The sequence below is a fragment of the Somniosus microcephalus genome, chromosome 23 (assembly GCF_052327205.1).
Source record: "Somniosus microcephalus isolate GS21.2 chromosome 23, FLI_Smic_1.0, whole genome shotgun sequence".
Taxonomy (NCBI): domain Eukaryota; kingdom Metazoa; phylum Chordata; class Chondrichthyes; order Squaliformes; family Somniosidae; genus Somniosus; species Somniosus microcephalus.
In genome coordinates, this window is record NC_141009.1 from 36,128,887 (window position 1) to 36,153,799 (window position 24,913).

The 24,913-nt window shown below is 46.4% G+C and overlaps 1 protein-coding gene across 1 annotated transcript in view; it reads left to right on the top strand.

Moving 5' to 3' along the window:
• Positions 1-11,923: 11,923 nt before the first annotated feature.
• Positions 11,924-24,913, top strand: part of LOC147101822 (arrestin domain-containing protein 1-like) — a 67,349-nt gene continuing 54,359 nt past the window's right edge. Inside the window, exon 1 of the mRNA XM_085965785.1 lies at positions 11,924-12,115. Coding sequence (XP_085821911.1) covers positions 11,998-12,115 — 118 coding nt within the window. The 5' untranslated portion in view covers positions 11,924-11,997. The remainder of the gene's footprint in view (positions 12,116-24,913) is intronic.

The following is a 24,913-nucleotide window of genomic DNA, read 5'->3' on the forward strand; positions in this document are numbered from 1 at the left end:
ATGTATGGAATGTGTTGTGTGTAGGGCTCCGCCCATACCTGGCCTCTATGTAAGCCAGCTCAGTCTGGCCTCATATCCAGTACTGCAGAGCTCCAGATGGAAGATACCTCTCTCCACTGCGTGTTATCTTCTAAGTTAATAAAAGCCTTGTTTTGTTCCGCTAACATCGAGTCTCGGGATTATTGAGGCACATCAATTTTATTAACTTATTTTTCAACACAATGGATCAACTCCTGAAACCCAAGCGTTTGGATTTGGATCAGCATGCTCCGGACGCATCAGCACGCTTCGGACACTGGTTTATGTGTATGGAATTCTTCCTGGACAATTCCGCAGCCGTCAAAGACGCTACGGATGCTGCGAGTACGAAACTCGGAATTCTGCGGAATTGGGTAAGCCACCGGGTTTACCCCCTCATCCAAGACGCCGACACGTACCTGGCCGCCTGCGACATCTTAAAGGCGCATTACCAGCAGCCTACGAATGAGGTGTATGCTAGGCATCTGCTCGCCACTCGCGCACAGCGACCTGGGGAATCGGTGGAGGAGTTCCTAGGCACCCTGAAAATGCTTGGCGAAGACTGCAAGTGCCGAGATGTAAAAGCCGCAGTGTACACCGACGAGCTTGTTCACGATGCCTTTATCACAGGCCTCAGTTCCACTTACATCCGGCAAAGACTGCTGGAAAAAACGGGATTGGACCTGAAACAGGCTGCGGACACCGCGCGATCCCTGGATGTGGCCCAGAGAAACTCGGACGCCTACTCTTCAGCCCGCGCCGTCCACGCCGCCACGTGTGCACCAAGGGCGCCGCCATCTTGGAAGGCATCTTCCCCGCCCGGCAGCCCGACACCGTCGGGGCCCCGCTCTCCCCCCAGAAGCCCTACGACAGCCGCGACGCGTCGGGGACCCAACTGCTACTTCTGCGGGCAGCCAAAGCACACCAGAAACCTGTGCCCGGCGAAAGGCACCACCTGCTTTAAGTGCGGTAAGAAGGGGCACTTCGGGAAGGTGTGCAGAGGGAACCCCGCCGGAAAACCAAAACCCACCACCGCCGCGTGTGCGCCGTGGGAGCGGCCATCTTGGACGCCATCTTGCCCGACCTCGTGGGGTCCGCCATCTTGTGAGCAGACAGCATGGACGCCATCTTGTCTCGATCAAGGCCCTACAGTGGCATCGGTCACAGTGGACCAGACCAGGCCCCACCCGCTACCCAAATCAATGGTGGACATCGAGGTAAACGGGTGCGGGGTTAAATGTTTAATTGACAGTGGAAGCACGGAGAGTTTTATCCACCCTAAACTGGCACAACAACTCTCCCTAAAGGTGGTCCCTACTCGGGGTACCATCTCTATGGCTGATAAAACCCAGACATCGACCATTCTGGGTTACTGCACGGTACAATTGTCCATTAACGGGACTGTATACGATAATTTTAAAGTATTAATCATGAAGAATCTATGCGTGAGCGTGATCTTGGGCCTGGATTTCCAGTGCAACCACCAAAGCATCACGCTCAAGTACGGTGGGTCCCAGCCGCCCCTCACAGTGTGCGGCCTGGCTACCCTGAAGGTAAAGCTGCCTTCGCTATTCGCGAACCTTACCCCTAACTGCCGGCCAATAGCGACCAAAAGCAGGAGGTACAGCTGGGAGGACAGGCGGTTTATCGCGACTGAGGTAGACAGGCTCCTGAAAGAGCGCATTATTGAATGCAGCAATAGCCCGTGGCGCGCCCAAGTGGTGGTGGTAAGGGGTAGCGAGAAGAAACGGATGGTGATCGACTATAGCCAAACGATCAACAGGTACACCCAACTAGACGCCTACCCGCTACCCCGCATATCAGAAATGGTGAACCAAATCGCCCAATACCGGGTGTTCTCCACCATCGACCTCAAGTCAGCGTACCACCAGCTCCCTATCAGACCAGAGGACCGCCCGTACACCGCCTTCGAGGCGAACGGACGCCTCTACCAATTCCTCAGAGTCCCCTTTGGGGTGACGAATGGGGTCTCGGTCTTCCAGAGGGAGATGGATCGCATGGTCGATGACCACCACTTGCAGGCAACCTTCCCCTACCTCGACAACGTCACCATCTGCGGTCACAACCAGCAGGATCACGACTCGAACCTCGAGAGGTTCCTGAAAACCGCACAAAAACTCAACCTCACCTACAACGAGGACAAGTGCGTTTTCAACACCACGCGCCTCTGCATACTAGGCAGCATGGTGGAGAATGGGGAAATCGGACCAGACCCCGACCGATTGCGCCCCCTACGGGAGCTGCCCTTGCCCAACACTCCCAAAGCCCTGAAAAGGTGCCTGGGGTTATTTTCTTATTATGCCCAATGGGTCCCCAACTACTCCGACAAAGCCCGCCCCCTCTTGAAAGCATCCTCTTTTCCGCTCTCTGCTGAGGCCCACGCCGCCTTCAAAAGCATTAAGCAGGATATTGAGCGGGCCACGCTACAGGCAGTGGACGAGAACACTCCATTTCAAGTGGAAAGTGATGCGTCTGACTTTGCCTTGGCGGCCACCCTCAACCAGGCGGGGCGGCCCGTAGCTTTCTTCTCGAGGACCCTCCAAGGGCCCGAGATCAGACACTCCTCCGTGGAAAAGGAGGCCCAAGCCATCGTGGAGGCAGTGCGCCACTGGCGCCACTACCTAGCCGGCAAACGCTTCACCCTACTTACCGACCAGCGGTCGGTAGCGTTTATGTTCAATAATAAACAGAGGGGGAAGATCAAAAATGATAAGATTCTTAGGTGGCGGATCGAGCTCTCCACCTTCGAGTATGACATCATTTACCGGCCAGGGGCCCTTAACGAATCCCCAGATGCCCTCTCACGAGGGATGTGTGCCAGCGCCACCGGGGATCGGCTACAGACCCTCCACAACGACCTCTGCCACCCAGGGGTCACGCGGCTGTTCCACTTCATAAAGTCCCGCAACTTACCCTACTCGATTGAGGAAGTTCGGTCTCTGACCAGGAACTGCCGCACTTGCGCTGAGTGCAAGCCTCGGTTCTACCACCCTGATAGAGCCCACTTAATCAAAGCTACACGGCCCTTTGAGCGGCTCAGCTTAGATTTCAAGGGCCCCCTCCCGTCCGTCGACCGCAATGTTTACTTCCTGAACATTGTGGACGAATACTCTCGGTTCCCATTCGCCTTCCCCTGCCCAGACATGACCAGCGCCACGGTCATTAAATGCCTCAACAGCCTGTTCTGTCTGTTCGGTATGCCGAGCTACATCCACACGGATGGGGGGCGTCCTTCATGAGTGAAGAGCTACGCCAGTACATGCTGTCCAGGGGTATCGCCACGAGCCGTACCACCAGCTACAACCCCTGGGGTAACGGTCAAGTGGAGCGAGAGAACGGGACAGTATGGAAAGCAGTCACTCTAGCTCTAAGGACCAAGGGCCTCCCTATCTCCCGCTGGCAGGAAATCCTCTCAGATGTGCTCCATTCGATACGGTCGCTATTGTGTACTGCCACTAATGCCACGCCTCATGAACGAATGTTTAGCTTTCCCCGGAAATCCACCTCAGGCGTATCCATGCCGTCATGGCTCTCCACCCCAGGTCCGGTATTCGTGCGAAGGCATGTGAGGGGCCATAAGATGGACCCTCTCGTGGAGCCAGTGCACCTACTCCACGCCAACCCCCAATACGCGTATGTCCGGCACGCCGACGGAAGGGAGGACACCGTGTCAATAAAAGACGTCGCCCCAGCCGATAACGACAACAACCACGGCAATAGCAGCAACAACGACCACAGCAACTCTTACCCACCCACTAATCTTTCATCACCCCCGGAAGAACATCGACCAACGGCACCCCCACCAACTACCCCTTCAACAACCCTGGCGGCACCCCCGGCAGAGACCCAGGAGGCCACCGGGGACACCCAGCTGACACCCGCGACACCACAACAGCCACGTCGGTCGCAGAGGACTACCAAACCCCCGAACAGACTAAATCTATAGAAGGGGTGAATGTGATGAAATATTCCATTCATCACTGCCTGTGACTGTGGTTGGTTTCAGGTTTCCCCTCACCATTGTATTGCCTGTGACTGTGGTTGGTTTCAGGTTTCTCCTCACCATTGTATTGTATATTGGAATGTATGGAATGTGTTGTGTGTAGGGCTCCGCCCATACCTGGCCTCTATGTAAGCCAGCTCAGTCTGGCCTCATATCCAGTACTGCAGAGCTCCAGATGGAAGATACCTCTCTCCATTGCGTGTTATCTTCTAAGTTAATAAAAGCCTTGTTTTGTTCCGCTAACATCGAGTCTCGGGATTATTGAGGCACATCACTATGATTTGGCTGAAACATACAATCACCACTCCCGATCGGCTGTCTCTTGGAGTTGATTGTAGGCCTGAATCTTTCTGTTCGCTGTTCTGCCGTCGGCTTTCCACCCACACTGTCTTCGAAGTGATCTTACTTAAAACCAAAACCAACCTTCAGTATTTCCTGGCCCCTTCCTGAGCATATGATGGCCATATCAAAATGTGTGAATTGTCTCTAGCAGAGAACTCTTGATGGCTAATGTCCCTCGTAGTGTTGATTGATTAGAGATTTCTTTTTGACAATGCAACCCCCCCAAAGTGACTGCATGTGCGAAGTTGTTGGTTTCTGTTAGCATTCGTATTCAAAAGGCTCGAGGCCCGGCCCATTAACATAGAAACATAGAAGATAGGAGCAGGAGTAGGCCATTCGGCCCCTCGAGCCTGCTCCGCCATTCAATGAGATCATGGCTGATCATCCAAATTCAGTACCCTGTCCCTCCCTGCCTTCTCCCCATATCCCTTGATCCCTTTAGCCTTAAGAAATATATCCAACTCCTTCTTGAATCTATTTAATGAACTGGCCTCCACCGCCCTCTGTGGCAGAGAATTCCACAGGTTCACCACTCTCTGGGTGAAGAAATTCCTCCTCATCTCAGTCCTAAATGGCTTACCCCTTATCCTTAGACTATGACCCCTAGTTCTGGACTCCCTGGCCATCGGGAACATCCTTCCTGCATCTAGTCTGTCCAGGCCTGACAGAATTTTATAGGTTTCGATGAGATCCCCTCTCAATCTTCTAAACTCCAGTGAGTACAAGCCCAATCGACACAATCTCTGACACATGCACTGAAACTCATTATTCGGGGGCCATGGTCTAAGGTGGACAATGTAACCCCGTAAGGTACATGAACATGCAGATGTTCTTGTTCAGACTTTAGATTCGTATATTAGATTGTCTGTGATCCAATCTCTTGAAGGTTCGTAGTTTCGGCTGCAATGTTTGAATTAACCCTTTATTGCCGCGCCCTTTTTGCTGGCTGTGCACTTCTGGGTTTTTATATTTCATAGTCCAATATTTTAATCGTTGCGGGGGAGGAATCGATCCTGCAACGTCTAGAACCAGGGGCCACAGCCTCAGGATAAAGGGTAGGCCATTCAGGACTGAGATAAGAAGAAATTTCTTCACACAGAGGGTGGTGAATCTTTGGAATTCTCTACCCCAAAGGGCTGTGGAGGCTCAGTCATTGGGTATATTCAAAACAGAAGTCGATAGATTTCTGGCTAGTAAGGGCATCAAGGGATATGGCAATAGGGCCGGTGAATGGAGTTGAGGCAGAAGATCAGCCATGATCTCATTGAATGGCGGAGCAGGCTCGAAAGGCTGAATGGCCTATTCCTGCTCCTATTTCTTATGTTCTTATGACATTATCAACCAATGAGATTGGTTGGAGTGTGTATGAGAAAATATAGAGTTTGGGAGTTATCTAGAAGAGAGCGGAGACAAGGAGAAAGAGATTTAAACAAAATGAGAGAAAGCGTGAGAAAAGAGAACCAGAGGCAAAAGAGAGACAGATGCCATAATGAGAAAAGGGGCGATCGAGCAAAAAGTGTACACAGTCAATAGAAAGACACAGTCAATCATGCAGAATGAATTAGGCAGTCGGAAAGAAAGAGCCAGTAGCAGGAAGAGAGATTTTGGGCTGGATTTTCATTGTGGAGTCGGGTAGGAGGCGGGACTACAACTTTCAGGGTTGTAGTCCCGCCTCCATCAAGTTCTGGCCAACCCACACGATTTTGACCAGCAGGCTCAGCAGGCCAATTAAGGGCCACCCGGCAACAGGTGACATCGCAGATTGATATTTCATCTGTCAAGACCTTTTGACAGATGAAATATCAGCGTTTCACAGCTGTTTGAAGCTGTCAAACACTGACAATCTGTATTCTAAGTTAATTCCTTCCTCTCAGGATAATTTAGAGATCTCCCCAGAACAGAAAGCTGAATGCTGCAGATTTTTGACAGCTCGCAGCCATTCTGCTTTCTGTACCAGTGAAATGAGGGACTCCCGAGACTTGAGGGAAGGAAGGCTGTAAAGGTAAGTAAAGGTATGTAAAACTTCTTTAAACACTTTACACACACCAAACACACTTACCTTTGCACTCATGCACCCATCACTCACCTGAACACTGGACATCTCGACCCCCTCCAAGCCCTTCATCCCGACGGAACGCCTCCTCTAACTTGGCGTGGTTTGGAGCCATCGGGAATCCCACACTTCAACATTAAAAATAGGGATTAGGCTAAAAATAGGGATTAGGTTAATTAGCACTAATCCCCTTCCCACCTCGGGAAGGCGGGTCCCAGTGCGGGGTGGGTACCCGCCTCCTTTGAAACTGGCATGGAGGCGGGTTGGGGATGGGATGGGTTTGTGCCCCCCGATTTCGGGATTTTAACCCCCCACATGCCTCCAATCCTGCCTCCACGGCCCAATGAAAATCCTGCCCTTTGTTTTTCCTCTGTGAATACTACCATGGAAGATCAATTGCATAATTGTACATTACACAGTGCAACACTCCTATCATTATAAAGCAGTGTATTCTCCAATTTATCGTGACCAGCGCCATGGGAGGTTTGCTCCTATTAAACAGAACTTGCATTTATACAGTGCCTTATCATCTTGAAACATCTCAAACACTACACAATAAATTACTGGTGCTCTGTAGGCAAACACAATCAGGCCCTGAAATAATGCCAGCAGAAAAAATATTTAACGTTGGTTTGAAATTCCTCACTCTGCTATTTTTAATAGAAGTATTAACTAATTTATTTTATGGTGTGGAGATGCCGGAGTTGGACTGGGGTGGACAAATGTAAGAAGTCACACAACACCAGGTTATAGTCCAACAGCTTTATTTGAAATCACAAGCTTTCGGAGCGCTGCTCCTTCTTCACTTCACCTGAAGAAGGAACAGCGCTCCGAAAGCTTGTGATTTCAAATAAAGCTGTTGGACTATAACCTGGTGTTGTGTGACTTCTTTAATTTATTTTAAGCAGGCTAATACCTCTGATAAAATTGCACAGGGAGACTGACATGTTAAGTATTTTTCACTATGGCATAATTTCAGGCCCATAGCTCTATAACTGGATGGAAATCGAACTTCACTTATTTTAGGGTATTTAATAAGCAGTTCTCTCTTGCAACAGTCTCCCCATACTTTGAGTAGACAGGCCTCTTGCCCTCTATGAACCAGAAGCTGCAACCTTGTAATTTTCTGCTCCTGATGAGACCTTGTACCCTTTGGACTCGTACAAAACTTCACCCACCAGTGCCCTCTATATTTTAATTCTCTCTGAGCCATTCCAGAAAACAGTAGTATCAGCCCATCAAAGTCAAGTTGGGCTCAGATTCCAAATTAACTAACTGTATTTATTTACTGAAATTAAGCAAGTAGGACGTGTACAGAACAGCACAAGCTTATGTACAATGACAGCAGTAAATGATCTAATCTATAAAATGAAATCATACTCTTGACAGCAATGAATACAGTGAATGTTTTTTTTAAACCCGCAGTCTGTAACACTTTGCAGCACTTACTTTTGGTTCCACCTCATCCACCATGACCCTCATTCCCTTGCTTTTGTGACTGAGTCAGAATTAAAATCTGATTAATTGCCCATAGTGTATTTTGACCAGTACTCATTGTTACATTTGAATGCTTTTGACTTCTTTTATATTCAGATAAATTGCAATCCTTTCCTGATACATGCGGCAATCATGGAATATTTTTGTCCACAGTTTATGGGTCCTCACTTGTATTATATTATGTAACTTCTTTTAGGAAATATACCACCCTCAGAATGGCTTCAGCAAATGGATGCTGAGAAATTGTCTTATGTTATTCAGGCTTTGCCTGACATATATTAGAAAGAATCCAGTTAAACTGTTGATGACCAATAAGACACAGTTGTTACATTCTTGGGTTCAGCATTGTACACCTGCCCCCATTGGTGACTCCCTTATTCCTAGGGCCTCCGAATGTGCTTCCAATATCTAGGTAATGCGTAGCGAGCCCAGGGATTGAACAAAAAAACATTGTTACTCTATTTCAGCTACTGGCTATAAGACATGCTGTCATACAATCTTTCTTGACTTTGAAAGATGGTAGAATAAACACTGTTCTTCACTGTAGCATAGGCTATAAACTGCCAAAAAGATTATTAGACAGTGTAAGATAGCTATGTAGATGGTAGAATGCATCTATATGTGTGGAACAAACTCTTGCTTCTGATACTGAAGTTAAATATGCTAAGGAATAACACACCAATCTTTGGGCTAGAAATTCACTTTGGGCCCGCCAGCTGGCTAGCGCCCAGAAGTTAGCGCTGCGCGCGGAGCCAGTTGCGCCCGTCGGAAATTCAGTTTCTGCGCCCCAAGTCGAAACCGGCCGCTATTCCAGGGTGTGCCCGCCCCCGCTTGGGGCGCTGAAACTGAATTTCGGTGCGCTAGGTGCCGCAGCGCCACCCGCTGCGGAGCGGCAGGCTGCGGTACTGCAGGCCTTCCTCCTTCTCTTAAGGGGGAGGTGCCTGCAACGGGGAGATCGCCGCTTGATAGTGCCGGCAAATGAGCCCGGCACCACGGAGAAGTGCCGGGCTCCCGGAAAACAGCCGGCAATGCCGGGGTGGGGGGGGCGAAGGTGGAGGAGGCCGGGGAAGGAGGTGCGGGCAGGCGGCCGCCGAAAAAGCGGCCGGCCGCACCTCCGCCTTAACTCGCCCCACTAAGGCTGCAGGACGGCCCCGTCTTCACATCGTTGTTTGCGGCCGCTGCGGAAGAGGCGGCCGCAACTAAATATGGGGGTCGGGCCGGTAGCGGGGCGGAACCGGGGCACTGCGCACACCGATGACGTCATCGGTGTCGGCGCAGCGCTACCGGCTACCGCCGCTATTACCGCAGCGCTGAATATCAGCGCAAGCTCCTCAAGTGGCGCAGAAGCCCTCTTTGGGCGGTAACTGGGCGCAAAGCCCACTGAATTTCTAGGCCCTTGTGCTTTTTCCTAACATGTACACAGACTGGATCAGATTTTTTTACCATATACAAGATCACAAGATAGTTATAGATGAGGCAAGCCATTCGTCCCATCTTAGTTCATCCATCCATAATGACCCTACCCCCTGGGTAAAACCCTTTTTTTGGTTGTCGCAGAATCCAGTTGTGTGGTTTAAAAGAACATTTTTTGGGACACTTTTCTACTTCCAGTGAATAAACCTATTTCTGAGGTTGAATCACCGATTCAGTGCGAACACTGCACCCAGTAAGGGTCAGGTTACCAATTACTGACTGGGAAGTGTGCTATTACTGAAAATTCTGTGAAGTTACTCAAAAGGACTCAACTGACTGGTTTGTCTGCTTAACCTTTTCATGGACTGAAGTTTGAGCTTTATCCAACAACTGATCATTTAAATCTTCTTCTTAGGCAGTCCCTCGGAACTGAGGATGACTTGCTTCCACATTAAAAATGAGTTCTCAGGTGACTGATGAGTCCAATGCGGGACCTACAGTCTCTGTCACAGGTGGGGCAGACGGTGGTTGAAGGGGCGGGTGGGTGGGGTGCTTGGGTTGAGTGCGCTCCTTGCGCTGCCTGCGCTTGGCTTCCGCTTGCTCCCGGCGAAGAGACTCAAGGTGTTCGGCGCCTTCCCGGATGCTTCTCCTTCACTTTGTGCGGTCTTGGGCCAGGGATTCCCAGGTGTCGATGGGGATGTTACACTTTTTCAAGGAGGCTTTGAGGGTGTCCTTGAAGCGTTTCCTCTGCCCACCTGGGCTCTCTTGCTGTGTCGGAGTTCCGAGTAGTGCATTTAAATGCTATCCATGACTAAACCTGTTACAAAATTGTCTGGCTGGTATTAATCTTTCTCCTAAGTAATGTGGGTGTGTAGTTGTAATTATATATATAAACCCAGAAACAATAAATCACTTCTATTGTTCACCCAAGGCATGTTATCTCAGATTACTTGCTGCTCGAGGTCAAGATTCAGTTCATAGGGAGTGGAAGCTGAGTTTTGCATTGGGCACAAGCAAAGTATTTGGTGACTAGTCAAATTATAATGACCATGTATTATTTTTCATTGATTTGGAGGGGCGGGGGTGGGGGGGTTCAAAGATACATTTTCCAGATACATTATTACACATGATGAACAGCCGCAGAGCTAACAACTGTAAAGTGGCGTGGATTAAATCTGACCCAAATAACAACATACTGTATTGCAAATGCTGGAAATATGAAGTGAAAACAAAGAAAAAACAGGCTGGAAACACTCAACAGGTCCAGCAGCAACTGCGGTGTCTGCTGAGGCTCAGTGGGTAGCACTCTTGCCTCTGAGTCAGAAAGTTGTGGGTTCAGGTCTCACTCCAGGGACTTGAGTGCCAAAATCTAGGCTAACACTCCAGTGCAGTGCTGAGGGAGTGCTGCACTGTTGGAAGTGCTGTCTTTCAGATGAGACATTAAACCAAACCTGAGAGTCTGCTCTCTCAGGTGGATGTAAAAGATTCCAAGGCACTATTTATGAAGAAGAGCAGAGGTGTTATCCCTGGTGTCCTAGCCAATATTTATCCCTCAATCAACATAACAAAAAACAGATGATCTGGTCATTATCACATTGCTGTTTGTGAGAGCTTGCTGTGTGCAATTAGCTGCTGAGTTTCCTACATTAAAACAGTGAAAGACTTGCATTTATATAGTGCCTTTCACGACCTCAGGATGTCCCAGAGGGCTTTACAGCCAATTAATTACTTTTGAAGTGTTGTAATGTATTATCACATGGTTTGGTATGCACATACTCAGTTCGCTCTGGCATAATAAAGCAAGCACATGGACTAGCAACTCATTGTGTCTCTGTCCTTCATTTGTTCTACCCAAGTATATTACAAGTGTAGTCACTGTTGTAATGTAGGGAACGCGGCTGCCGATTTACACACAGCAAGCTCCCACAAACAGCAATGTGACTACACTTCAAAAGTACGTCATTGGCTGTAAAGCGCTTTGGGACGCCCTGAGGTCGTGAAAGGCACTACAGAAATGCAAGGCCTATAGTGTTAACAGAGAGAATGTTTCCACTTGTGGGGAAGAGTATAACTAGAGGCCATCAATATAAGATAGTCACCAAGAAATCCAATAGGGAATTCAGAAGAAACGTCTTTACTCAAAGAGTGGTGAGAATGTGGAACTCGCTACCACAGGGAGTGGTTGAAGCGAATAGTATCAATGCATTTAAAGGGGAGGCTGGACAAGCATATGAGGGAGAAGGGAATAGAGGGTTAAAACATAACATAAGAAATAGGAGCAGGAGATTTAAATGAGGAAAGACGGGAGGAGGCTCGAGCGGAGCATAAACGCCGGCATGGACTGTTTAGGCCGAATGGCCTGTTTCCGTGCCATATATCCTATGTAAGTCTTTCCTTCCGGGCACTTCAGGTATGGGCCCTTGCCCAGAATTCAAATGACTGTGATCTGTGATTATAATGTTGGGGCTGGGCCCTGGGTAGAAGGATGGTGGCCACTCCCTCGGTGGTGGGCGGGCCTTCTGCTGGCGCGTGCGCCGTACGGCCGATGGGATGGGAGGGTTTGGTTGACGTCGCGGGGGAGGCGGGGACGCGCTGACGTCATGGCGTTTGTGCGGCGGGTTCCGGTTCAGTCCAGCGGCGGCTGACGGCCATGGGGAAAGTTCAGGAGTTGAGCGTTGCGCTGAAGAACAACAAAGTGGTGTACAGCCCCGCGGAGTTCATCTCCGGCGAAGTGAGGATCAAGCTAGCCGCGCATCTCAACTTCAAAGGTCAGTCTGCCGACCCTTCTCCTCTTCCCCTCGGCCACCGGTCGAGGAGCCTCAGCCGCTCGGATAGCGGGGCTGCAGTCTTGGGTGAAGTTGTGGTTGCTGGGGGATTTGTTAGAAGCTGCCTGGAGACGGGAGGATTGTCCAGTGTCCTGGGTGGGGGGTGTGTTGCTGCTTGGTTAGGCAGGTCAAGAGGTCGGAGGAAGGGGGGGAGGGACAGACAGAGCCTTTTTGGCATTGAGAGCTTTTACAGGTGGCAAGCCAGACCAGTGAATGGGAGTGAGCCGAGGCTGCAGTAAGGAGTTCAGAGGCACCAACAACACAAAGCCACAAGGATACAAGTGAGAAATGGATGGGAAAATGTAGAAAACGTTAATCTGGAGAGAGACAGACCTGAAGGGGGAAAGGTTGCTTGTGTGTGTCGGGATTCTTTTGATCAATACTCATATTTTAGAGTGGGAGGGATTGAGGGGTTACTGCTAATGTATTTATGTACTATGCAGAGCAAGCTTTTACATAGTTTCATAGAAGAGATAATGGATACTCTCGAGCAATCACAGCAGTCATTTGTGTGATAAACTGAGTGAAGCTTGAATGTTTTCTAACTGTTCTCTGAGCTCTGAACGACTGACACGTTGAAACTGCTCCCATGAGCTGTTATTTTTAAAAACTATATCTGGAATCCAAAGTGCAATTTTGTTTTGTTTTCCAACAGCATGTGTAATTGATGCAGGACAATGTCCATTATCAAGATGCTCATAACTGATAAAATCACCAAGTTTGACCAGTGATAATCAATTGATTATTGGGAAATAACAGGTGGACATAGTATGTAGAGTTTAACAAATGATTGATACTGGGTTACAAGTAATCCGGTGCTGGGTTTTGGTCAGTTAAACAGCAAGAGAAAAGTTTGAGGGGTTTATCACTTCAACCCTAAGATGAAATTGTTGCTAGACTCAATATTTTGGTATAGTTGAAACCTGTAACTGATATTGTAGGTGGGGCTATGGGGACATAATGTAGGATATAAAAAAGGTTTAAAAAACACATTTTTTCACAATATAAATGATCTAGACAAGGGAACTAGATGTAATATCTCCAAATTTGCAGACGACACAAAGCTGGGTGGGCGTGTGTGCTGTGAGGCGGATGCCGAGAAACTCCAGGATGATTTGGACAGGTTGGGTGATTGGGTAGAAGCATGGCAGATGCAATATAACGTGGATAAATGTGAGGTTATCCACTTTGGTAGCAAAAACAAGGCGGCAGATTATTATCTGAATGGCAATAGATTGGGAGACGGGGAAGTGCAACGAGACCTGGGTGTCCTTGTGCACCAGTCACTGAAGGTAAGCATGGAGGTGCAGCAGGCGGTTAAGAAGGCAAATGGTATGTTGGCCTTCGTAGCGAGAGGGTTCGAGTACAGGAACAAGGATGTCTTGCTGCAGTTGTACAGGGCCTTGGTGAGACCACACCTTGAGTATTGTGTGCAGTTTTGGTTGCCTTATCTGAGGAAGGATGGCAGGAATGACGTATGAGGAGAGATTGGATCGATTGGGCTTGTACTCGCTGGAGTTTAGAAGAATGAGAGGGGATCTCATCAAAACTTATAAAATTCTAACAGGACTAGACAGACTAGATGCTGGAAGGATGTTCCCGATGGTCGGGGAGTCCAGAACCAGGGGTCACAGTCTAAGGATAAGGGGTAAGCCATATAGGACAGAAATGAGGATGAATTTCTTCACCCAGAGAGTGGTGAACCTGTGGAATTCTCTACCACAGAAGGCAGTTGAGGCCAATTCATTAAATATATTCAAGAAGGAGTTGGATATATTTCTCAAGGCTAAAGGGATCAAGGGGTATGGGGAGAAAGCAGTGACCGGGTACTGAATTTGGATGATCAGCCATGACCGCATTGAATGGCGGAGCAGGCTCGAGGGGCCGAATGGCCTACTCCTGCTCTTCTATGTTTTAATACAAGGATCATTAATGTTTATATTAATTGAGTTTTGGATGTATTGAGCAGGGTATGTTGGAGCTGATGAAAAATTTCTAATGATGCACTGTGTGCGGAATGGTGTGGGGAAGAAATGTTGTCACGTAACAACTACTTGCATTTAGTGACTAATACATGAAACACCCAAGGAGTGTCACAAATAGGTACAAGGAAAATGGGCACTGGGCCTAAAGGGCGAGGTTAGGAGACATGGCCTGAAGCTTGGTCAGAGAAATGGTTCTTGACCAGGTTTTTGGAGGTGGAGCTCGGCACTTTCAGTTCGGTGAGGCAGCTGAACATTCTGCCACCATCGAGGGGAAGCTGCTTGGATTCAGAGAAACCTGTCGTGAGAAGAATGGAGCGTTTGGGAGGCGATAGAGGGCTGGAGGAAACTGTAGACAGAGTGAACCAATATATATAAGAATATGTAAGCTGATTAGAAACCAGGCTGTGTGTTTTTCTGCATAGTCACTGTGACAAACTGTTACTGAAGCTGGTGAATCAACAAGTGTTGTAATAATGATAATTTAAATATTTATATGGCGCATGTTCATTTTATTGTTCATTTCCAGCTCATGCACTTTAAGCAAATAACCTGCTTATCTTTGCTGACCGAGGAACTGGGCTAGGCTATTCAGCCTGTCGAGCCTGTCCTGCCATTCAGTTAGCTCGTGGCTGATCTGTATCGTCACTCCCATCTACCCGCCTTCGTTCCAGAACCCTTAATACCCTTGCCTAACAAAATCGATCAATCTCCGTTTTGAAATTTTCAGCTGACCTAGTCTCAACAGCTTTTTGGGGGAGAGCGCTCCAGATTTCCACAACCCTTTGTGTGAAGAAGTGCTTTCTGACCTCGCCCCTCAACGGCCAATCTCTAATTTTAAGGTTATTCCCCCCTTGTTCTGGACTCTTTACCAGAGGAAATAGGTTTTCTCTATCTACCCTATCAAATCCTTTAATCATATTAAGCACCTCAATTAGATCACCCCTTAATCTTCTGTATTCAAGGAAGTGCAAGCCTAATCTATGCAACCTGTTCTCATAATTTAATCCTTTTAGCCCTGGTATTATTCTGCAGGCCAATATATCCTTTGAGGTGGGGTGCCCAGAACTGAATGCAGTACTCCAGGTGGGGTCTAACCAGAGCGCTCTACAGCTACAACATAACTACCATCCCTCTTGAGATAAAGGCCAACATTTCATGAGCTGTTTCAATTATTTGTTTATATCTGTCCACTAACTTTGTGATTTCTGTACTTGGACCTGTAGATCTCTCTGTTCATCCACAATTTCTAGCTTCTTGCCATTTAGAAAATACTCTGATCTACCTTTCTTGGGTCCGTTCCCACATTGAGCTCCATCTGCCACAGTTTTGCCCACTCACTTAATGGGATTGTTGGCGAGAAATATATCTGTTTGTCTGGCCTGAGGACGGTGGTTCACAACAGCTACAACTTGCATCGAATCGCAATTTAATGTGGAATAAAAAGTCCCAAGGTGCTTCACAGAAGCATAAGGAAAAGATAAATGCTGAGCTAATGAAGGAAATATTAGATGTGACCAAAAGCTTGGTTGCGAATATGAAGTTTAAGGGGGTTTTAATGGAGGGAGAGGTAAATGGAGAGGCAGAGAGGATTAGGGAGGGAATTCAAGAGCATGGGGCCTCAGTGGCTGAAAGCATGGCCTCCAATGGTGGGGCAAGGATGCACAAGATGCCAAAGTCAGAGGAATGGAGAGTTTATTTTGCGGCAAGGGGAGGAAGAAAGAGCTAGAAATAGGGAAGGGCGAAGCCATGTAGAGGTTTAAACACAAGTTTCTGAATTTTAAACTGGTGGCATTGAGGGACTGTCAGTCAAAAACAGGGGTGATAGGTGAGCGTGACTTGGCGTGGAGCGGATAGACAGCAGAGTTTTGGATGAGCTGAAGTTTACGGAGGGCAGAGAATGGGAGACCGGCCGGGAGAGCTTTGGAAGAGTCGAGTCTGGAAATGACAAAAGGCATGGATGAGTGCTTCAGCGACATATGGGCTGCAGAAGGGGCGAAGGTGGGGGATGTTCGAGGTGGAAGTCTGCAGTCTTTCCGATTGAGAGGATATGGGGTTGGAAACTCGGCTTGAGGTTGAATAAGATGCTGAGGTTACAAACAGTCTGGTTCTACCTGAGACAGTGGCCATGGAATCGCTGACAAGAATACAAAGATTGTGGTATGGGCAGGTGACGTTTGGTCTTAGCAATGTTTAACTGGAGGAAATTGCGCTCATTCAAGACTGGATGTCGGATGAGCAGTCTGACGATTGGGGGTCCAAGGATAGACCCTCGGAGGTAAAGATACGAGACAGGAACAGAAGCCATGGCTGCTGTTACTTTGGCTGCGATCAGATAGATAAGAATGGAACCAAGCAAGTGTCGTGCTACTGAGCTGGATAACGGAGGAGAGTTGTTCAAGGAGGATGGTGTCGTCAATCGACCGCTTCAAAGGCTGTAGAAATCACAGAATCACAGAAATCACAGAAACCCCACAGTGCAGATAGGCCATTTCGGCCCATCGAGCCTGCACCGACACATATCCCACCCGATCCCCGTAACCCCTACACCAACACATATCCCACCCGATCCCCGTATTTAATCCCCCTAACACTAAGGATCAATTTATCATAGCCAATCAACCTAACCCGCACATCTTTGGACTGTGGGAGGAAACCGGAGCACCCGGAGGAAACTCACGCAAACACGGGGAGAACGTGCAAACTCCACACAGACAGTCACCCGAGGCTGGATTCGAACCCGGGTCCCTGGCGCTGTGAGGCAACAGTGCTAACCACTATGCCACCGTGCTGCACGAGGGGGGATAATGCACAATGGCCACAGGATTTCATTTGTGAACTGGTTTGGGCTATTTTGGTGCTGTGGCCGGGATGGAAACCTGAGCATGGAGTTGTGGGAAATGGATTTGGGATGTGACAACATATTCATGGATTTTGGAGAGAAAGGGGAGATTGGAGATGGGACTGTAGTGTACAACGACAAAGGAGTCGATGGTTGCTTATTTGAGTAAGCAGGTAATGATTTTGAAAGGAACGGGGGGACAGTAGCTGAGGAGTGGGAACCATTTACAATGTCAGCTAGTATGTGGGTCAGGAAAGGAAGTTGGGTGGAAAAAACACAATTATAAGTAGCTGGCAACAGTCTAAGCATGGAGAACGTAAATGAAATCCATGAAATAAACATGGCTTCGTACCTCTTCAGAAAAATTATACTTAATGGTGCGGGTCAGGAAGTGTGCTCTTAACTACTGCATTTACAACTACTTTATATGTCCAAATGGAGAATGCTTCACTCAAAGCATCCCATCCTTTATAAAAGTTGTTCTTTTTATCAGTCAATTCTAAAAATGTTTTCAATTTTATAAGGCTCGATGGCAGCAACGTTTTGCAGGAGCCACAAACGTCTGTTGGCTAAGAGGTTTGAAATCTAAAGCTTGGATAAGGCAGCCAAAAGAAAGCAATGTCATTAGCTTTTTTCCAAGATGCTCAGTTTACTGTATATAATGGTATCTATGGGCACCCTGCTTCCTTCACCAAAGAAAGGATTGTTAAAACTAGTTAATGAAGCAGTTTCTTCCTCTAACCCATTGTGCATTCAAACATAATGGAATGAATTGAGTGTCTGCCTACTTAGTTTTAAAAGTGGGCCAAATCAACTTCTCTTATTTGGCATTAAGGGAAGTGCTGTGTGCATTATCTACAACAGTTAGCAAGTGTGCAGTCCGAGTATGTTTGGAGGTTTAGTCAGACTTCTTCACAGGATGTTGTTAACTTGCTTTTTAGTTGCTCTATTTTGGGTTGCACTTAGAGTAGCCCGCAATCAATGACATACATTAGCTCAAACTGCAGGCCACAAAGTGTACATTGAATACTTGTCAGTCTGCCAGGTCATAGACTTCTGTTAAGTGCATTGCAAATTTACCAATAATGGGGGTGTGATTTTGTTAAGGAAACCAGTAAATGAATCAAACAATATTACAGAAGAGGTGTTGCTTTACTGTTCTAGTATGAAACACATGAATTTAATGTATCTGGCGAAATTCAAAGCAGTTGAATTATGTATAGCACAACCGAAGAATAGGTGTGTTAAGAGACGCCTAAACAAGCTACTTCTTCCTCAACTAATTAAATTCAATACTCTCTTTATCTGCAAATCTTCCACAATGCTCCCCACTCTACCTGTGCAGCCTTTCCCAGCCTTGCATCCACTCCCGGTTCGGAGACTCTGGCTTCCTGTGCCTCACCCACCCGCCCCCCCACAATCTGGTGTCCGCTGTGGCTCAGTTGGTAACACTCTTGCCTCTGAGTCAGAGGTTGAGAGTTCAAATCCCACTCGAGGGACTTGAACACATAATCTGGGCTGACACTCCAGTGCAATACTGAGTTGCTGTCATTCGGATGAGACCGAGGCCCCAACCAAGATCCCATGGCACTATTCAAGAAGAGCAGGGGAATGCTCCCCGTGTCCGAGCCGATATTTATTCCTCAACCAAAATGTAAAACAGATGATCTGGTCATTTATCTCGTGGCTATTTGTGGGAGCTTGCTGTGTGCCACGTTTCCTACATTACAACAGTGACTACACTTCAGAAGTACTTCATTAGCTGTAAAGCGCTTTGGGACGTCGTGAAAGGCACTATATAAATGCAAGTATTTCTGCTATAGCAGAGCCGTCGGCCGTATCCGCTATGGAGCTACTTTCTGAAAGCCCTCAGCCAGTCTAACACTCCCTGCTTTCTAAAACCTTCTCAAAACCCACCTCTTTGACTACTCTCCTAATTGTCCCACAAAGGCTCGCGACTGTTCCATTTCTCCTGAAGCGGCTCAGGCCATTTCACGGTGTTAAAGTTGCTACATAAGCTTATGTTGTTGAAGTGCAGTACTGTGCATGAGAACTCCTGGCAAGCTAGTTGAACAGATACAGCGTAGATAAAATTGCTGATGTTAGAAACCATTGCAGCACAGCGAGGGAGGGGAGCACATTCAATATTCTGCCCCCATTCCCATGTGGCAGAGATACTGATTTTCAATATAAAGACTTGAGGTGGTTCGAGTTGGAGGCCAGGTGCTTCCCATGTTAGATGACTAATTGGGAACAAAATGGGAGTGTTTTTGGGCTTAAACACAGACTTGACTGTTCGCTTTGGTTATCTTAAACCAAGTGCTGGATTCGTGCCACATGATTCATTAATAGATGCCTGGGGCATGGGAAACATCAAAGCAGGCAAAAAGTAGCAGTGAGTGAATATAGAAAATAAATAGCTAAATGAGTATCTGATGGTGTAGTTGAGTTTTATTTTTTAGTATCTGGCTATTTCAAATATGGTAAGAGTTGTGAGATCAGAATACTTGACAGTATAAGGAGGGATATGGAGGCTGTGCGTTTACAAGAAAGGAGATTGTGGTCCAGGAAGAAAGATACACTAGTCAAGGAGATCAATTGTGTCCTCTGTCTGTCTTTATATCCCCCACACCCCAAAATAGAAACACTCATCAACCAAGACTTTTGTCTCTTTGGTCACCTGGTGCACAGGCAAACAGGTTGGAGGGTCTCCTGGTAGGTCTACTCCTGGATCTGGCAAGATCTGCTGTGCACAGGTGCAGACTGCATAAGATCACCGGGGAATGGGTTTCCCACCACATGCCAATGTTTCAATCTCTTAATGCAGTCAGGGGACATGCAATATAACTACACGGTGTGCATGGGTTCACTAAAAGCTCTCCATGACTGGTGAGCACAGAGATCCCCAAATTTTACTTGACTCTGATTTCCCAGTGGTTGTATCAAACTTTACTCGCATTTACTTCTGGTTTGGGCAGGTTATCAAGGAACTGAGGTAAAAATTAGTGTTACATTCCTCCACTGTGTAGAGTGCAAAAATGCACTAACAAATGTAGACTAGGATTTTTCTTTTGGTGGAGGAATTCAATATAGCATTTTTTGAATGTTTCCTTCTGCTTTAAAGCTGCTGTTGTGCTGAGTAAACCCCATAGTCATGGCACCTACTCCTGACTTGTAGCTCTTGCACAGCTAGCTGTAGCCTGAATCAACTTAAGGGGATCGTTGAGCCCAACGGCCAGGAATACCTGTTAATGTTTTTCCGGGTCTTCTCATGGCCAGACTTAACATTCCAGCAAGTTTACTTTTATTACTGCAGGATGCGTGAGACCCGTGCTGTCAGCACATTATCAAAACACTAATGAGATGTTTGGACGTTGTGACAATAGGCTTTTTCTAGATGGAACATAGGAATTGATGGACGATAAAAGACCAAGGTCTATCTAGTTTGCCATCTACCATCCTGGTAGTTGGATGATGCAGTGATAATGTTGACTAATCACAGCAATCAAGCTCTTATCAATCGGTCTACATCAGATCCAGACGTGATGCGAGGAGAATCCCAGTGGTGGCGAGTTTTGGAAACCATAGGTCCAAAATCATCTGTTCCTCGCAAGCACGCTCCACTTACCACATGTCACATCTCAAATTACCTGTATTGAATCCTAAAATGATGTTTTCTGAAAGACATGTATCTCATTTGCATGTGAATGAATCAATTCTAACTGATTCCACCGTCTCCCGCGGGTGCCTGTTCCATAGATTGACCCACTCGCTCACCGAAATATTGTTTCCGCACATGAGTTTTGAATTTCCCCCGCTTCAAGTGCAGGCCATGTCCTCTGATTCTAGTGTTCTGGACAAGGTGAAATAACTGGTCATGGTCTACATTATCTAGTCCCTTTAGAATGCTAAACATTCATATCACCTCTCAACCTTCCAGTAAGAACTTGCCTGATGGATAAAGATAAAATCATAAAAGTCTCTTGTAATCCCTCCCATCAGTTACAAAATTACTACCTTTGCTATGCAATCAACTATGTTTTTAGTTCAATTATTGCTGGTCATCGCCTGGACAGTCTATTTAAAGGAAAATATCCACCCCCACGGGCTCCCAAAGCTGAGGTTTACACTGAAATGCAAGCTGTCAAGAAAATTGAATTTTCATTCCTCTCAAACCATTCTCTGATGCTGCCCCTGTCCAGAGGGTGCAATTAACAACCATCTCCCCACTCCGTTGTAGCAATACAACAAATCACTTTGCAGATGTCCTTTTTCAACCCAAGTGGGGGGGTATCTGGACATGAGTGAAAACGAAGTCATATTAAATCATGAACTAACGCTGTCTGATCATGTTTTAGATGTCTGTTATTTGCTCAGTTTTCATGCTACACTTGAACTGTAGAATTTCTGCTATCTCAGGTGATGCATCATATTGAACAATATTTACAAACCTCTTGTTTAATACCTCTCTATTTAAAATAACACATGTTTGTTTAAACCCAGGTATTACGTGTTTAAAATCATGAAGGGTTTAGATAGAATAAAAAAAGATAGAATAAAAAAAGAGGAACTGTTTCCAATGGCTGTCGGGTCGATAATGAGAGGACACAGATTTAAAATGATTGGCAAAAGAATCAAAGGCGACATGAGGAAAACTTTTTTACGCAATGAATGAATTAGAATTTGGAATGCACTGCTTGATAGTGATGATTACAGCTTCAATAGTAGCCTTGAAAAGAGAATTTAATAAATACTTGAAGGTGAAAAAATTGCAGGGATATGGGGAAAGAGCGGGGGAGTGGGACTAACTGGATGGCCGCCTTCTGTGCTGTAGTGTTCTATGATTCCACAGTCAATTTTCTTGAATCTCTTTAAAAAGGTTTTCCATTTCTTTAAGCTTATGTAGCAATACGAGGCAAGCAGAAACTCCCCCCCCCCCCCCCCCCCCCCCCAAAATAAAACTGCAGGAAACTCTCTGGTATCCGGCACCGACTGGACCGGGATGGTGCCGGTTGATAAATTCCGAATAACGGAGAGGTATATCTACCGAGGCTATTTTTAACAAACAAAAATAAAAATATCTAGAAATATATGCAGTATAATTGGGTACTCACCTACAGAATGTTGTGTTAAATGGATGGTGGAAGATGCTTGATTAAGTACAGTAATGCCAGTTGAGGGTAATCCATAACTCTTTAATTACTTAACAGTAAAACAAAACTTTTAAACGACTGTATACTGTAGTTTTTCAGAGTGAGAATTGTGCCGGTTATTAGAGTCCTGGATAATGTTTTCTTTAGGTGCCGTTTAAACGAGAGTTTCCTGCGCCAACATAACCATGTTTACTCGGATTTAAATGGTGTACATTTTTTATTTATATATTTATCTTTCTATTTGAGTTCCGATTCTCCTCCTGTCAGCTGGCATTAGACTTTGAGGCCTCTATGAAGATCTTTAGAAATCCAATACTGTCTTGTACTGTACTTTGGTCTGTCAAGTCCAAGAAACCCCATTGCCTAAGTTGCTAAATTAAACCACTGTTGCCTTTCTGGTAGTAAGAGGGTTCATATTTTCACAACATGATCAATAGCTTCTACTTTTTTAGTGTTGCGCTGAATTTAGCCTTTGTACTTACTGAGGGGGAAGAAGAACTGCCTCTTTAGAAAGGCAGAGGAAAATCAAATTAATCGTAGCACTGCAACTTTTATCATATGAAATACCGTCTGATATGCCTATCAATTAGTCCAATAAAAGGCGACGAGTTAAGAACGTAACTGAAGGTTTTTATTGGCTAAATAACAGAGCCCACCCTCGTGGGTGATCCGATCCAACAGGGAGGAATACTAGCCAGTCAGCTACCTTTATACCTGGGCAGGTAATGGGCGGAGTCGGAGGTGGTCAGCCCAGGTATAACAGTGCGACAAGAGGCGACCTCGTGTAGTGATGTGACAGTGAGAACAGTGAGAACAATATACAGTGATAACTATAACAGTGGTTTACCACACCGTCCTTGTCATTTTTAGCATGCAGCTAAAGTTTAGTTTGTACGGTTATTTGGAATTCTTTCCACCAATTAGCTTCATTTTTTTCTCAATCACAGACTGGCCTAGTCAACAACAAACACAATTGAGCTTGTGACATTTCTATTTTCTACACCGGTTATCCTGGTGGCCTTTGAGTGTGGCTGCCAATTTACTCATGAATTATGTACTAAACCTGCTAACAACTGGGTCAGGACTGTCGAAACTCATTTCACTTCTATACCACTGAGAGGAATGGAAATGCTTCCCGTCACATCAGTCTGAGATGGATTCAAACTCTGGTTTCGGAGCTGAATGGGTAGCTGTGAAGCATTGCACTGCACAGTTTCTTAAAATGAGTAAGATTTGGATGATGGGTCACTTTTACTGTTACTTTGGGAATAGTTTCTACATTGCAACAGTGACGATACTCAAAAAGGTACTTACAGGAAACTTTCTGGTATCCGGCACTGACGGGACCGAGCTGGTGCCGTTAGATCAAAACTGCCGTATAAACCAGCGGCAATGTTAAAACACACAGAGCTTTTCAGCTCCGTGTGAATCAACAAACCCTACAGCTTAGCAACAGCTTCAAAACAGTCGGCTGCAGCTGCAAGCGTCTCTAGTTGAAGCTGTTGCTTAGCTACAGACCTTGCAGAGCCTGACTGGGGGGAAAAAAAAAGCAACGAGAAGTAAAAAAAACTTATAGAAAATGGCTCCTGAATTTTGCCGGTAGATAGAGTACGAAAGTTTCCTGTATTTGGTTGTAAAGTGCTTTGGGACGTCCTGAGGGTTATGGAAGGTGCTATATAAATGCAAGTCTTTTAAATATCTTTGTAGGAAAACTACCTGCAATTTTTATTTGGGGACGGGGAGGCAAGTGTTTATGCCTTCCCCAAATGTTTAGGTTGCACACCCTGCTGTGTATGTTCAAGAACCTCCAGCAGACAGATGTTTTCTAGAGACACATGTACCCAGCTAGTGTGCAACCACAGCTGGGAGTTAAAATGTGAGTAAGTTCAGTTCCTTTTCTTTCCAAGCTGCACACCCCTTGGGTCCAGACAGATGACTTGTTCCAGACTTCTGCAGTGCTGTTATAAGCTACCGCTATGGAGGAGTGTGCAGAATGGTCTGGGCTGATTTTCTCTTCAGTCTCCCAGCCCTTCTATTAAGCAGGTTCCTGCCCTTTGCTCAGCAACACCCACAAGTGTGGTGGAAATTGACACCTGCGTGTTGTCATGGATATGCACTTGCACTTTCTGCGGTGTAGCACCTAGTGCTGAAATGTGTCAATTTTATTAAGGTGACCTAACGCTGTACCACAAGAGGAGTTCAATAGCACCAACTCTGGATGAAGCATCATTCAAACAATGATACGTGACTTGTACCTGGACCTGTTCATGTACTTCCTGACAATGATACATGTACTTCCTGACAATGATACGAGCACAATTTGTCTGTTCGGAGGTATAAGTGACCTGGTTTTTGTGACCTGGCTGTTTACTTATTATTTCTGTTACAAGTGACTGTTCAGCAGCCAAAGAAAGGAATGGTAGTAAATGACCTGCATTGATGATGATTACATTCAATACATATTAACCCCAGTTATTATATTATGCAAGTGTAGCCAGAGTCTTGTTTTTAGAAACTACATGAGGAAGTAAAATAGGGATGTTGATTCTCAGGGAATACTGCACTCTGTTACGTTATTAATGTGACGCTGATTATATGAGGAAGCAGGCTAATTTTGATAACCAGCTTGCTAATATAGCAGCAACAGCACAACCTCACCCTCCCCCACCTTCCTTAACAGCTTCATTTATAATCTAATATAAATTGTAGCTCGGTGCAAAGATTCTATCATGAGCTTCTGATCTTGGCAGTGTCATCTTGGAAA